The 15274-nt window shown below is 44.6% G+C and overlaps 1 protein-coding gene across 13 annotated transcripts in view; it reads right to left on the bottom strand.

Moving 5' to 3' along the window:
• maptb (microtubule-associated protein tau b) overlaps window positions 1-15274 on the bottom strand; it is a 51120-nt gene that overhangs the window by 18675 nt on the left and 17171 nt on the right. For 10 of the 13 annotated variants that reach the window (XM_031567341.1, XM_031567355.2, XM_031567403.2 and 7 more), the window contains exons 2-6: window positions 12369-12524; window positions 10565-10663; window positions 6262-6291; window positions 3081-4721; window positions 186-217 (exon numbers count right to left, since the gene is read on the bottom strand). In XM_031567341.1, coding sequence (XP_031423201.1) covers window positions 186-217; window positions 3081-4721; window positions 6262-6291; window positions 10565-10663; window positions 12369-12507 — 1941 coding nt within the window. In that variant the 5' untranslated portion in view covers window positions 12508-12524. The remainder of the gene's footprint in view (window positions 1-185; window positions 218-3080; window positions 4722-6261; window positions 6292-10564; window positions 10664-12368; window positions 12525-15274) is intronic. The other 3 variants (XM_031567360.2, XM_031567382.2, XM_031567388.2) reach the window with 3 other exon arrangements.

The following is a 15274-nucleotide window of genomic DNA, read 5'->3' as shown; positions in this document are numbered from 1 at the left end:
TATCAGTTCCTCTAAGGGTAGATGCAGAAGACCACTTGAGTATAGGGTAGTACCCTTTTATCCTCTAAGAATGCACAGCTTGTAAAATAAGAAATTTGGTTCTGTGTGTCTGATCTGAGTGTCTGATCTGAGATCAGAGCTGCAATCTGAAGTGAGCATGGTTCTGCACATGCTCAGTACGGTACCTTCTTATCAGCTCCATTCTTTGCGGCTGCGGCTATAAGCAGGAGATAGAGAGAGAGGGAAAGTATAAACACACAGTTAATGTTCTCATTTGCAACCGCAACACACTTTCAGCTTCTCAGGCTTCATTACTGTGAATTTGTTGTTTATTATTATTATATATATATATAGTGTTCAGAACCACACTGGTGACAGCTTTCTCGTGGGTATGCGTGTGTGTAAATGCTGGGGTAGTTTGACACTGAATAATCTTGCAATCTTGTTGGGTGTTAAAGCCAGGGCAATTTGTCGCCTTGATTGCAGTCTTTGTTTGAATAGAAAACCTAAAGAAGCAGGCTTGTCAGAGACGTGTCAGTGGTTGAGGGCATGAACCCACAGCTCTGACTCATTGTTGTGCGGCTCTGATCAACTCGGAGCTGAGGAGATTTAAACACAGAGGGGGAGGCTTGGGGTTCAGCGTTTGCTGGAATATTAAGCCGGCAGACAAGCCCAAACCCATTTCCCCCTCACAGAGCCATAACCACAAACTGAAAATAAGTGGGTCTCCTTATTGCTTCTACGAGAAAAACATGAGAAAAAGTGTGTGTGGGTGGGTAATATACTGTGTAAAATGTATTTATGGAGGAGTAATATGATGGCCATAAGCTGTAAAAAAACATGCCACGTCCAAATTCTACGTTCATGATGTGGTGTTAACATGCCAATACTAGTTCAAATCTCCCTGAGGTTAAAGTGGACCCCTAGCTAACTGTAACACTTCCATTCATGTCTGAGTTTTCAGAGATGAATGCAAATGAATAAGCTTGCAAGTTACCGTAATTTCCGGACTATTGAACGCACCTGAATATAAACCTCACCCACTGAATTTTTGAAAAATAATTATTTTTAACATAAATAAGCCGCACATGTCTATAAGCCGCAGGTGCCTACCGGTACATTGAAACAAATTAACTTTACACAGGCTAAAATGAATATCAAAAGTAATACAATAGTGATGCATATTATTAGTTTTGCCAGTTACGATAAGTGCACTGTTGCTTTAAGAGAGCACAGTTGCAAGAGTCAATCATAAACTAGAACGTTAGATTGAAGACAGCGAGATAGAAGAAAGACGCTAGTTTGAAACCAGTGAGCTAAAGAACTTGAAAAGACTGGATTTGTATTGTTGTAAACTTTTTTTAAATGTTCTAAAGTGTTTTGAGTTGTGTTCTGTCTACGCTGGTAGACTGTGGTTATTTTGACATTAGTTAAGTTTTTGAGAGATACTGAGAAATCGCGTGGAGCTAAGCATCCATGCGGCTGCATCCATGCTAGCATCCTAGCTCCACAAAGCCACCGTAAACACAAAGCCACCGTATACAGTCACAGGTATCATAATCCATAAATTAGCCGCATCATTGTTTAAGCCGCGAGGTTCAAAGCGTGGGAAAAAAGTAGCGGCTTATAGTCCGGAAATTACGGTAGCTAGAAGTCTATTTTCCCCCAGGCAAATTTAATTTCAATTATACACTCATATTGTCATGTTAATGCAATGTTTTTGGACTAAAAATACACCCTTTAGAGTTTTACTCGAAATGACAGTGTTAACAAAATGACCTACTGATCACGAGTAACACTGGTAACACTCTAATGCACTCATCTACTGACAATGACTACAGAATAACACTCTCAGACAAAAAGCTTCTTTGGAGGAACCCTAGAGTTTCTATGTCAACCCCTGAAGATTCTACCTTGAAGAACTCCGGAAGAAGCTTTCAGAGTTCTAAACACACTTAGAGGATTTTAAAACAAGTTCTCCATTTTGTACCCTATACCCTATAAAAATGGGAATTTGTAATTATTGTCTTTTATTACCACGTTGAAAGCTTTAACACGTACAACATTTCCTTTAAGTTTCAACTTATCAGTAGGACTGAAGGCAGTCGCGTGTACTAATGATGAGAACTTAAATGCTGAACTTTGAATGGTTCTTCTATTGGGGTAAGCCTCAAAACCCTTGTCTATAAGAGTGTCCATTCATGATGTCTAAAATTCTCGAAAAGGTGACTTCAGACGTTTACAAACCACAGAAGAACAGAACGATGGAACTAAAGAAGTCTCTAATGACAAGGAGAGGCTGCGTGTGAGTTCTCTCAATGGATGGGAAGGGTCTATGGACTGGGAGACATCACATTAAGGAGAAGAGGTTTGCTACTGTATACATGTGCACTGCGGAGGAGTATTGTGTTTCTCTGTCTGATATATGTACTTCATACCAAACTGCTGACTTCAGAGGTTTCAGTAAATGTGCTTAACTGCCTGTGTGTGTTTGTGTGTGTGTGGGTGTGTGTGTGTTTCTGTTTGTGTCTATGTGTATGTCTATGTGGGAGGGAGTGTATATGCTGTGAGAAAGCAAGTGAACACATATAGACACCCACATATACAAAGTGTGAGAATGGGCAACTTTTCATACAAATACATGCAAAGGTGACATGCACAAAAGGACTGGTGAAAACTGGCAGCAAACAAACAACTAAACCAGAGCACACTGTGTTAGCAACAAACACCACGGATGCAACAAACACTGAGCACAAACACACACAACAGTTACAGAGTGACAGAGAGAGAGAGAAAGAAAGAAAGAGAGAAGGAAGGAGCAACTCAGACAGACAAAGACATCACAAGAAAGTTCATTCGGTGGCTACAAGCAGTCCGTTTCGTCAACCATCAGCACTTTTATTTGGGGTGATGTGCATTTTTCAGAAAGGGTGCTGCTTAGTTTTAGCATTAGCTCAGTGTTGTTATTAAAGGAAAACAGAGACAAAAAATTATCTGTGAGAGGGGGGAAAATAAAGGAGGATTCTGGGGCAGGGGAAGGGGGTAAAGTGGGGGAGGGAGGAACAGAACGGAAGACAGACCTTTGCCCTGGGCTGCAGGAGCCATTGGCTTTCTGCCAGGTGTGGCATCTTTTGGGGGGGCTTTCTGAGTTTTGGGGGCTGCCTTGGGGGCAGTCGTAGAGGGGGTCGATGTGGGAGGTTTCTTTGCTGGAGCCGTCTTGACCGGGGCTTTCCCCCCTGAAGGAGGCGGTTTGGAAGCAGCTTTGGATGCAGGTTGAGGTTTACTGGGAGCTTTGGAAGCTACTGCTGTTGGCTTGACTTTGGCAACAGGCTCTTTCTTGGCAACAGGCTCTTTCTTGGCAACAGGCTCTTTCTTGGCCACAGGTTCTTTCTTGGCCACAGGTTCTTTCTTGGCCACAGGTTCTTTCTTCGCTATAGGTTCTTTTGTGTGCACAGGTCCTGTGGCAACAGCCTCTGCGGCAACAGCTGCTGCTGCGGCAACGGCTGCTGCGGCAACAGGCACTGCTGCAGAAACAGTTTGTGAAGCCTCCACCTTAGTTATTAAATCCTCATCCGAGGCCTCCTGGTGCTTTCCGGGGACCTGTGGTTCTGCTTTCTCCTGCACAGGAAGTTCCTCCTCCTGCCTCTTGGAAGCCAAATGGGCTTCCCAGGCAGCAGGACCGACTTCATCTTCCTTCTGCTTCTCTTCCTGTTCTTCTAGTTCATCTTCCTTCTGCTCCTCTTCCTGTTCTTTTTCTAGTTCATCCTCCTTCTCACATGGCTTTTCCTCCTCTTCCTCCTCTTCGTCCTCGTCCTGCCCCTGCCCCTCTGGCTGCTGCTCGGTGAGGGGTGACCGGTCCTCCTGGGTTTGGTCTGTGGCAGCGCTGGGCGAGAAGGGCGATCCAGGGTCTGCTCGACAGGAGTCAGGGCTCTTGCTCTCTGGTGGGGTCTTGTCGTCGCTGTTCTGCCACCCTGGAGGAAGCCCGTAAGGTCTAGGTGCCTGAGGTTCGGTGTAGTCAAAGGACAGAACCCGCTGTTTTGTCTCCTCAGAGGTGGCCTTGGGCTTGGACAGAACTTGCTGTTTGGTCTCCCCAGAGGTGGCCTCTGGCTTGGATGAGAGGTACTCGGCATTGTCAGAAAAGGTTTGATCTTTCTCAGCCGTCAGGTTGGTCCAACTGTTGTTTTGTCCCATGTGTAAGTCTGCTCTCTCCTCTTCCTCTTCCTCATCCCCATCTTGGGCCTCCATGTGGGCTGGGTCCTGTGGTTTACTGGGGCTGAGGCCAGTCCCTGACTCTTCCTCGTGAGCAACAGACCTCACATGATTCCTCTCTTGTTCATCTTCCTCTTCATCTTCCTCCTTCTCCTCGTGGTCCTTTTCTCGTTCTTTCTCAGCCTTCCCTATCTCCATTACCTCCTCCTCGTCTTCGGAGGCACTCGGACTACGTAGGTCAGAGAACTTATCTGACGTGCTCCTCTTCACCAGGCTGTCAAATTCTTCCCTCCCAAACGCTCCAGGCGAAATTGGCGATGATGCATCCTTCCCAGCCAGATCCAGGGCTGCTGGGGAAGTTGGTGACCGACGAGGGCTCACCGATCCAGGCCTAAGCTCTCCATCGAAGCCTTTGGAGGCTCCATCAAGCAGGCGTGTGGTGGTGGTGTTGGTAGTGGCCCATGCTGGAAGATCCTCCGGACTGAGGTCTGCTCTGGATATGGTGATCCCGTCTGATGTGTAGGAAGCAGAACGATAGGGACAACCACAGCCGCAACTGTGTGATTAGCTGAAACATTCCCGACCCTCCACAATAGATATTCAAAATGCAAATTCAAAAAAATAAAACAGAAGGAAACAAAGGGAAAGGAAAGGAACGGAAAAAGAAGGAAAGACAAACGAGCCAAATGCTACATAAGCAACTGCATCACTACAGAGCGAAAGACATAAGCGAAAGAGCCATCTTATTTTGGTCACTATGATTTCTCTTTTGTTTGAAAGACAGAACAGGTAAAGGAAACCATGGGAAATTAATATATTAGTCATTTTAATCTTTCCGACACAAAACACATAAACGTGAGCCACCACAGGTGCTTTTATAAGAAGCAAAAGGTTTGCTAATCACGCATTTCACTCAATAAATGCCATCAGCAAACGAAGCGTGCTGTAGAGAACAATGGACCAACTACAATGAGGAAATGGAGATGGACAGTATGAACAGTAAAAGCACCTGGTGGCTCATCCAACCACAAAATCAACAACCCATAAACAAAACAAAAACAAAAAATCATAAACAAAACTCAGGAACACAATAGAGAAACAATAGCAAAGCCAAAAACAAAAAGAAAGGGTTCGCACAACACACATTACACAAGGCATTGTCTCATACATACATACATAGATATATTTTTCCCATTCATTTATGAGAAAAGCCATATGGAAAAATGAACACTAAATGGTGATGAATTGATGTGTGTGCTGCCTGCCACGAAACCCATTTGCAAAATAGCTGTTCTGGTGCTGGGGGATCTTTTTGCTAGTTGGCGACTTCACAAACGGAGAATCGTTTATCCTCTAAGCCAAGTATTAATCATGTTGTTTATATAACACATACGAGCAGCAAAGTTATCGACGGACTATCTCAGGTTTCAGCCTTGTCAGTTGCAGAGGTAAAGCACACTAACAGTGATGTATGAATGAGATTCAGAAGCTATTACTCACTTTGTACTCATTTTCCAACTTGTCTTTTTGTCAAGTGTGCACATTACTCACACTATACAGATTATTGCACTGCTTGAAAACTGAGTTAGCGCAATATGTTTAAAAGGGCAAGAGTAAATATTGCATTAGCGTAATCAGATAGAAAGGGAATGTATTGATTTTTCAGTCAAATACTGTGCGCTCCTATCTTCTCATGTTTGCTTTAAGGCTCTCCATTGGTGATAGACACAAGCCGTGGAGTCAAAGCTAAAATCACACGTAGCCAGCCTGAACATATATCTTATCTACAAAAATATATATACCTCTGAGGATTTAGCATTGTCTGAATCTTTGGGTTGGTGTCTAGCATAGCAGAGACTTTTGGAATGAACAGCCGAGGATGGACACTACTGAGAGAGAGAGAGAAGCTAATGGGTGAGACTAGCGGAGCACGTTAGGAGACTGCTCATGTGGTCTAGAGGTTTAGGGTGTGTCGAGTTCCTCTCCCCGCAGAGCTTCGCGTCTGCAGAGGGGAAGACATGGAGCAAGGAGATGACAGAACCTCCTTCATACCTTTACCTGGAACTGGAGCACCTCCCATGGCTGGTGGACGTGGAGAAGGGGAGCCGCGTGGAGAGAGAGAGAAAGAGGGAGGGAGAGAAAGAGAGAGAGAGTTAGTAAGAGACAGGGACAAAGAGGGAGAAAAGTATAGAGAAGAGAAAGAGAGGATGTAGAGAGAAGGAGAGAAATAGAGAAAAAGAGTCATAAAGAAAATGAGAAAGAGATAAAGAGGGACAAACAGTGAAGGATAAAGGGAGAGTTTGAGAGGGACAGACAGTGAAGGAGAAAGGGAGAAAGAGTTAAACATGGCAAGATACTTTTCATAAACAGTCATGTATTCCACATGAGGAGTTGTTGGCAGTGAGGTGAAGAGCATAAGAGCGGCATTAGTGGAGAGCGCAGCCAGAAGCGTAGCTTTGACAATGAGTCCTAAAGACCCTTCAAGAAAACCACGCTGTAGAGACACTTTTGACATCTGTGTGGTCACTTACACAGAAATATCATGTTTTAAGTAGTAATGTACTCATTAGCATGTTACCACAAAGCGCTCACCCACAGGTGATTTGGGGGCTCCTGCCATAAAATGTGTTACTGCTGAATGCCTCTGAATTGCCTCAAATTTTCTTCTGGATCAGTTAAGTTGTATGCCTGTTTATCAAGGCTTTGTGTGTGTGTGTGTGTGTGTGTGTGTGTGTGTGTGTGTGTGTGTGTGTGTGTGTGTGTGTGTGTGTGTGTGTGTGTGTGTGTGTGTGTATGTGTGTGTGTGTCTGTGTCAGTGTGTATGTGTGAGCCCAAATAAGCCCATATGTATTTGCTGCTGTGTGTGTTTGTGCGTGCGAGCATGTCGGAAGACTATGTGTGAGACATGTTGAAAGAAATTTTCAGCATGTCTAAAGCAGGCCATGTCTTGCAGCTCCTTCAGTCTGAGGGATTACTGTCCACTCTGCAACAATCAAACACCATCACATCCTCATCCACCTCCCCATCCACCTCCTCATCCACCTCCCCACTTGCAGTCTGCACGCGTCAGCAGGATGCTAGCGCTAGTCGTCTCCTCTGCCATTAAATATTAAACCCGCTGCTAATGGCCCCCTGGCCCCTGTCATCCGACACCTTCATCAACATACATTAAAGCCCTCATCGCTAACTCTCCGTCAGGCAGCATATAGCTTGTATATGCCGACTGTGATGATAGCTGCCAGTACACCGCCACTGCCATAAATGTACTAAACTGTCAGCATGTGCTGCTCACTTTATAGTCCCTTATTGGCCTTTGTCACTGTTAAAACTGGGCGCATCTCCATGAGAAGAGCTTCCCAACCTACAGTATGGGTTTTGAAGATGAATTGGAGATCATAAAAAGGTGAGTTTTGTTGTTCAAATATCAGGTTAATACTTGGGAGAAATAGTTTATAACATTTAGGCTACACTTTTTAAATTGTGCATGTTCTTACCCCAAATAGCTTTTCAAATGAGGCAGAAAATAATAAGAGAATAAGCATAGTTGGTGTGTGGATGTACAAAATGTAAGCTCTCTACTGCATGCCCAGACAGTGTGGCTGCAGCGCCTGCTGAAAATTGTGTCGGGATATGAGATGATCTGAGAGGTGAGTGACACATCGAGCAGAAGGGTGACTCACACCCTGACGGGCGAGGACACCACTTCAGAGATCACAGCCTCTGTGCTAGCCTTCTCCGCCACTGACACGCTACAGCTAGGTTTACAGAGCAGCAGTCCTGGATCCATCACAGTGTGCCTGTGTGCCAGCCTGGTAACTGCTAATTCAATTTAGCCCACAGCCTGAGCATGAGTTTTGCTAATTGCTAACTTCTGACTGATAGATCCCCAGCACTGCACAGACTACTTCATCAGTGCAGGCCTGCTAATCACTAACACACTACAGGTAGACTCATAGATGAGCATTTGGGAGACCACATGTGTGAGCAGGTGCCTGTTCATAAATAGCCCTCTACAGATAGATTCCCAGCTCTGCACGGACTGATGCTTACCCTGCCAGCAACTAATTCTATGGACCCAGGCAACTAAATAGAAAAATACATTTTAGTATGCTAATTGCAAACACTCTACAGCTACATTCAAAGAACAGTTCTGGAGAGACCACAGCCTGCGCTTGTATATGCTAATGTTCTACAGCTAGATTATTTTTAGAGCCTGGCAGATATAAGCATGAGCCTGCTCTTCAATGACATTCTACTTTTGTGACCATTTGATAACAAGCAATAACAATCAGGCCCCTTTACATGACCTTTAATGAAGGTTTCTCTTCCAGTTCACAGTTCATTCTTTTTAAATGTCAATTTTAAAAGAAGGAGATAGCTACCTAAAACTATAAATTACAGTATCTAAAGAAATATAGTCTGACAGAATTACAACGGGCATTTTAAGGAAGTGTATGTTCTCAAGGGGATAGCATAACTTGGGCCTTGGTTGTGCTGCATGATGAAAAACGATACGATGAGCGGCGATGATTCATCACCATACTGGGGTCCATGAGTACTTCACCCTCACCGAACACATGCTCGATTGCCTTCTTAATTAACTGCCTCTATAACAGTATAAATTCTGTCAGAAAGGTCTTGCTCAGGCAGCCTTACAGAGGAGCACTAACAACAGATAGAAACGTTTAACAGCCTGGGAGTCATCCTGTGATGACTCCTAGGGGATCTATCTGCAGTTAGCTGTCCTTGCTACCTTCTCAACGATCATTTTATAAGTAGCCAGGGGCAGACTGTTTCCCCATTACACATTTTAACCAAGCCACTTGTCCTTCTTGGTATCTGGTCACCACCATAAAATGTCACATGAAAGGTCAGGGTGACATGATGGCTTTTCTTTTTCCTACAACACACATACACAATAGACACACTCACACACATCTGCTGTGTGTCTTTGTCCTGTTACTGTGGTGCCGTGGCAAGGCTAAGACACCAGTTAAGAGCATCTTTAGGACCCCATTACTCCAACTGGGTTGGCCTTAAGAACCACATTCATTAAACAACCAGAGGTTCAAGAGAATCCAATCAGCCAGGAAGGAGACAGGGTGTTATCAGACAATCTAACTGGCAAATGCTATAGACTCCATAGTCATGGGTGGCATCATTAACTGACTGTATAGAGTAAGTATATAACTATTTGGTTGCCTTTAATGGCACCGTATTACAGTACATCTAGTGAAAAAAACTGAAATAAATGGCTTACAGATTTGCTCATTATGGAGGTGAAGGTGGTGGTATATCGAGGGCAATGATTTTTGTACATGCATTGTAGCACAGACCTGATTGTCTATTTTTCTGCCACTTGTTCTCATCGCAGCATTTTCACTGTTAGTACTTTTTTTCTGTGCTCTTTTTGTTGGGCCCCTCTTTCTTACTAACAGAGGTATCAAGCGGTGGACACTGAAGCCGTTGTCAAGCAGAGGTCATCAATACTGATGGGCAAACAGCAGGGGAGAGGTGCAGCAAATAGATCAATGCAGCAGCACAATTTAAAGTAATGAGTAAAGGGTCCACACCAGACAGCAGAGGAAACATAACTGTGCATGTGTGTGAGTGTGTGTGTGTGTGTGTGTGTGTGTGTGTGTGTGTGTGTGTGTGTGTGTGTGTGTGTGTGTGTGTGTGTGTGTGTGTGTGTGTGTGTGTGTGTGTGTGTGTGTGTGTATGTATGTGTGTAATATGAGATTTTATAATACAGGCATTAGAATGAAATAGCAAAAGCCTGAAGAGGATCTGCTGTCAAAATCAAAATTGGAAAAAAGAGATAAATGGAAAGAAAAAAGGAAAGAAGAGAAAGAAAGAAGGAAAGAAAGAAAGTAAGAAAAAGCCACAAAAAAAGTCTCACACAGAAGCAAACAGGGAGCCACGCAGAGAACAGAGAGGCAAGTAAAGGGGGGCAAATATGAAATATTAGTTTGTGGAGGCGGGGTAAATGTAAGCACAGCAGGGTATCATCGTAGCACAGAGGCACGAACAAAGACCAAAGACCGAGGTAGAGGTTTAGTTTGTGTCTATGTCCGAATGTCAAGTCACCGAATGCTACTATGTTTTAAGGTTAAAAGCTAATGGCACTTTGCAACTAAGAGGCTTGACTGTTTTAATACCAAGCAAGGGCTTTCAAACATATACATTTTAGGGTCACTGATGATGACTGATAAATCAGTGACTCTAAAAAGAAGCCAGCAGTGTAAGCAGAGCTGTTAGCAAAAACGACGGCGAGATAAAGCAGTTTTTCCCCAAAACTTATTTTTGGGAACTCGGAAGCACCGAGAGGAGCTGGTTTTAATGGGTCGGGGCATACCACTTGGCACTGCGTCACCAGAGGGGGCGCTCTCGGAGCCAGAGAGCTCCTTCACAGGCTCCTGTGGTTTCTCTTCGGGCAGCGTTACCTGTGTCTCCTCTGCAGGAGGAGAGGAAGTTCTGAGTTAGAAAGAGGTGGGGGGACAGACAACAGCTGACTCTGGGCATCATAATCAGGGCACACTCTTGAGGTAGCATATTGTATAGAGACAGAAATGTATACAATTCACTGGCTTTCCAGCAGCTGAACACGTTCATTTGATATCATGGTATACATAGCTCTCCTATCCTTTAGAAACATCTGATTCAATAATTTTCGGAAATGATTATTGCTTTATCCTCCAAGGTAAATTTGCACAGCAGTTTTGTGTTTTTTCATGGTCTCATGCTTTTGTGTATCTAACACAAACATGAGCAACCATGTAATATCATCACATTGGCAAGGACTAGCCCATCATGTCTGGATGTTAACCAGTACATATTTTTTGTAATGTAATTTCCCAACCCATGAATCCAATTGCATACCCACAAATATCCATTTGACATGCAATATGGTCAGCATTTTGAGAAATACCATAGGATTTCACAAATCCAATAGGATTCCAATGCAGGAGTCATCATCAGATTATCTTGGCTGGGGACAACAGATATCATATGTCCCAAATCCTGGATTCACAGCAATCCGTACCTAACACATTTGGCCCACCATGACCATACAATGCATTGCCATCATTTCTCCTAAAAGGCTGCTGCACAGTGAATGCAGACATTGTAATTGTTGTCTGGCGGTTAAGATTCAACTTTGTAAATGGCATCTTTAATCACCCTTGAAACAAGAGTGAGACATAGCTTAACAACTGAGAGTTCCCTTCCAGTGGCACTGATACAGGTCTAGTCTTTCAGTGAGTCTTGGCTTTCTTTTAGTCCTGTCCTTCAGTAAGTCTAATAAGGGGTCCTGCATGTGGACGGTTTGACCCTTGACATTATTATTTCCCAGCTCATGCTCAAGCACCTATGACCTGACCAACTCTGATCCCAAGCACCTATGAGCTGACCAACTCTGATCCCAAGCACCTATGAGCTGACCAACTCTGATCCCAAGCACCTATGACCTGACCAAATCTGATCCCAAGCACCTATGAGCTGACCAACTCTGATCCCAAGCACCATTGACCTGACCAACTCTGGGAAGAACTCTGGGAAGAACACTGGGAAGAACACTGAGTGACTGGTCTGAGGCTATTCTGGTTTCTGATGGTGACTAAGAGCAAAGATCTTAAAGGTGAGGAATAAATTCAAGTCTTTTTTTTTTTGTAGGAGAGGGGCACATCTTTTCTTGTGTATGTGTGTGTTTGAGTGTGTTTTTTTGCTCCTTTACAGTCCTCTTGTCACCTATCAAACTCTTATCCAAAGGCTCAGTTTCTCAAAGATATGACCGAGACCAGTAGGAACACAATAAAAAGGTGAATGTTGCAGACACTATTTATAAATGACTCATCTTGTTTTTCCTCTTTGTGAATGCAGTTTTTTTTCAGTACAGACCTGTTAATGTATAGTAATGTTCCAGTGTTATCTCTAGGTGTAATTACTATTTAACACAGGACTAGGTAATATAAAATGTCAACTACAATGACACTCTCTTCCACACTCTACCAAATATCACCACTGATCTCATTTATCAGTCACTTGTCCAATATCTTGTTTTAAGCAGTTCAGTAGTTTATACACACAAACTCCTAGACTACTGATTCCTAGACAGCTGGTGTGAGCTGCTCAGTTCTGTGCTGGGGGTTCTGCCCTCTCACCTTTGGCAGGCCCGTCCCCTGGTCCGGTGGGCACAGAGGGCATTCCGTTCTTCAGCTCCTGCTTGTCAGAGGTCACGTTGGTGGCTGCCATCTCCCCGGCGCCATAGGGCAGTGAGTTGCCATCCTGCTGTTGATCCATGGTCAGCTTCTCTCAGTCTGAGGGACACACACACACACATAGCACAGAGGAGTGAATGTGGAGAATCATGAGGATGGGATCAGACTACGCAAGCGAGAGAAAGAGAGAGAGAGAGAGAGCGATAGGACAGGAAGAAAGAGTAAGAGAGAGAGCAGCGTTTAGAAAAGCTCAGATACACAGTAGGGGGGTTGCCACTTGGGAGATTTGAGGTCTGAACTTTGACTTAGTGGTGCACGTTATTGTGGGGGAATCCTCCAAATAATTACCAAAGCATTTGAGCTCTACAGCATGGACGGGTTTGATGTGCTGCCAGAAATCTCCAGAGGAATTTTTGATTCATCAAAATGATTACATCATTGATGTTGGAACAGAACCCTAGTATTCTCTCATGAGGTAACTGTTATGTAGCCTTCTAAAGATGAAAATGAAATGGGAAAAAAAAACCTCCATGGCATTCTCGGCTGTTGGCTAAAGACAACAGACTCCACTCCAGGCTCTTTGTGAAAGACTCACAGGATTCTAGAAGTCTGCCCAACACTGGAAAAGAGAGCCTGATCTGGCCCCAAAACCCCCAATACTCACCAGGCCTTGCAAACACAGTAAACTCACATCCATCCGTCCGTCCGCCACCCCTTATTCTGAGGACAAGCAGGACTTTGTTCCCCTTCACACACACACACACACACACACACACACACACACACACACACAAACACACACACACACAAACACACACACACTGACACACACACATACACACACACACCCACAAATACAAACACACACAAACACACACAAACACACATACACACACAACCACCAGAGTTTTATATAAGCTTTATGTAATCCCTGTTCACAGTCAATTGAAACGACAGTCCCCATTCAGCTAGCGCTAACCCTGAACGACAGCTCCCTCAGTGTTTTGAGGAAAGGGAAAATGTGTCCTCTCTCCGTTATTCAGGAAACGACAGCAGGCTATGCTATCTTGCGGCTGTTGCACGTTAGCATGGATTGACTGGTTGCTGAGGGCTAATGTTGCCAGAGGGAGCGAAAAGCCAGACCAATCTAACACACACACACACACACACACACACACACACACACACACAGGCACACACATACACAGGCACAAACACACAGGCACACACACACACACACACAGGCACACACACACACACACACACACACACACACACACACACACACACACACACACACACACACACACAGACACACACACAGATACACACACACACAGGCACAAACACACAGGCACACACACAGACACACACACAGATACACACACACACAGGCACAAACACACAGGCACACACACGCACACACTAGCTGCTACTGGAGTGAGTGGGGCCAGATGCGGCCCACGTCACAGCCACCTGGTATAAAGGGCATCTGCGTGTATAGTTATTAGAGCCCAGCATCAGCATGTCTTTCCTAACTCTTAGGAAGCCAGCCAACAGCAGGACCTTGCTTTAGGCCCTTTGCTCTCTGCAAGCAAAGCATTTAAGTAGCCTTTCACAATGCTTTCAATAAATCAATACTGAATGTTCGTCCTTGACAACCCTCTCTTCCTGCAGAAAGAGCGCTTATGCACAGTCAGAACAAAAGGCAGGCTGATGAGATGACTAGCCTCCATGTCTGCATAATGTCACCTGACAATTGCACTGAGCACTGCCAATGAAAAATCATCTTCTGGAATGTGGACTAGTGGTTTTAGCTTTGTCTCAGGAAAGCAATTGTCTTTCTGGAAAGCAATGCATTGCCTACATAAGGTGCTGCGGTATAATACTAAACAACGAGTCTAACTGCAAGAGCTAAACTACAAGAGCAGCCCTGGGGGGCAAAGGTCCTGTCTTATTTTTTTTAAAGACAGGGTAGTTACTGAGTGGGTGGAGTTCAGGACACCTTCCAGCTTTGGCAAACCAAACCCAAGTGTGTGCGCACAGACGCCCCCCAGTCACTACTGCACGGAGAGGAAAGTGAAGGGCTGTGAGGAGGGGTTGGAGAGTCCAAAAATAACAGCTGCAGTTACTATGGCCTTCTGGGCCTGCTCTGTTCCCTTTCAGAAGCAGCACTGCTTCGTCTAAACACATCAGAAAACAGAGATGAACAGCTTCCTGCCTCTGATGAAGGCGCTGCAGAACCTCAGCTACAGCTACAGCAGGGCCAGGTTATATTTTTACCTCCTTAATATGCATTCAACTTGAAGCATTGCAAGACTTCCATACTGTCTGTTCCCCTCTCAGTTGGTTATTTCCTTCTATGTACCGTCTTTGTAAGTTGCTTTGGGAAAAGCTTCCGCCCCTAAATTATTGTAAATATTCCCATTACTCTTATCGATGTCTTTGACAGGATATAGAACACATATGCTACTGTTCCTGTTGTAATGTTTAATCTAGTAAAAGTATTTTGAATGCTTTTACAGTCCTACAATTCACTCTTTGGTTGCTGTTTTGGCTTTAGCTTTGAAAATAAAGGACAAAAAGGCACCACTGTGCTTGTTCTACAGCAGGCAGCAAACAAGCTGTTGTCAAGTTTGATTAGTGGCACAGGATCTTGAGACCAGCGGACATGCAGACACAAGCTGCAGACACAAGCTGTCACAAGAGCAAGGGCAGCCAGGGCAGCCAACACACAATTAGTGACTTAGGCTCAGATGTGGCCCAGACATGGATCCACTAGTGCCAGATCAGGGCCAGAGGCCAGGAGCTCCTTCAGATGAGGCGGGTGAGTCAGTCGCCCGGTTGCC

The sequence above is a fragment of the Clupea harengus genome, chromosome 1, assembly GCF_900700415.2.
Source record: "Clupea harengus chromosome 1, Ch_v2.0.2, whole genome shotgun sequence".
Taxonomy (NCBI): domain Eukaryota; kingdom Metazoa; phylum Chordata; class Actinopteri; order Clupeiformes; family Clupeidae; genus Clupea; species Clupea harengus.
The sequence above is the reverse complement of the archived record's forward strand: the minus strand, read 5'-3'. Positions and strand labels throughout refer to the sequence as shown.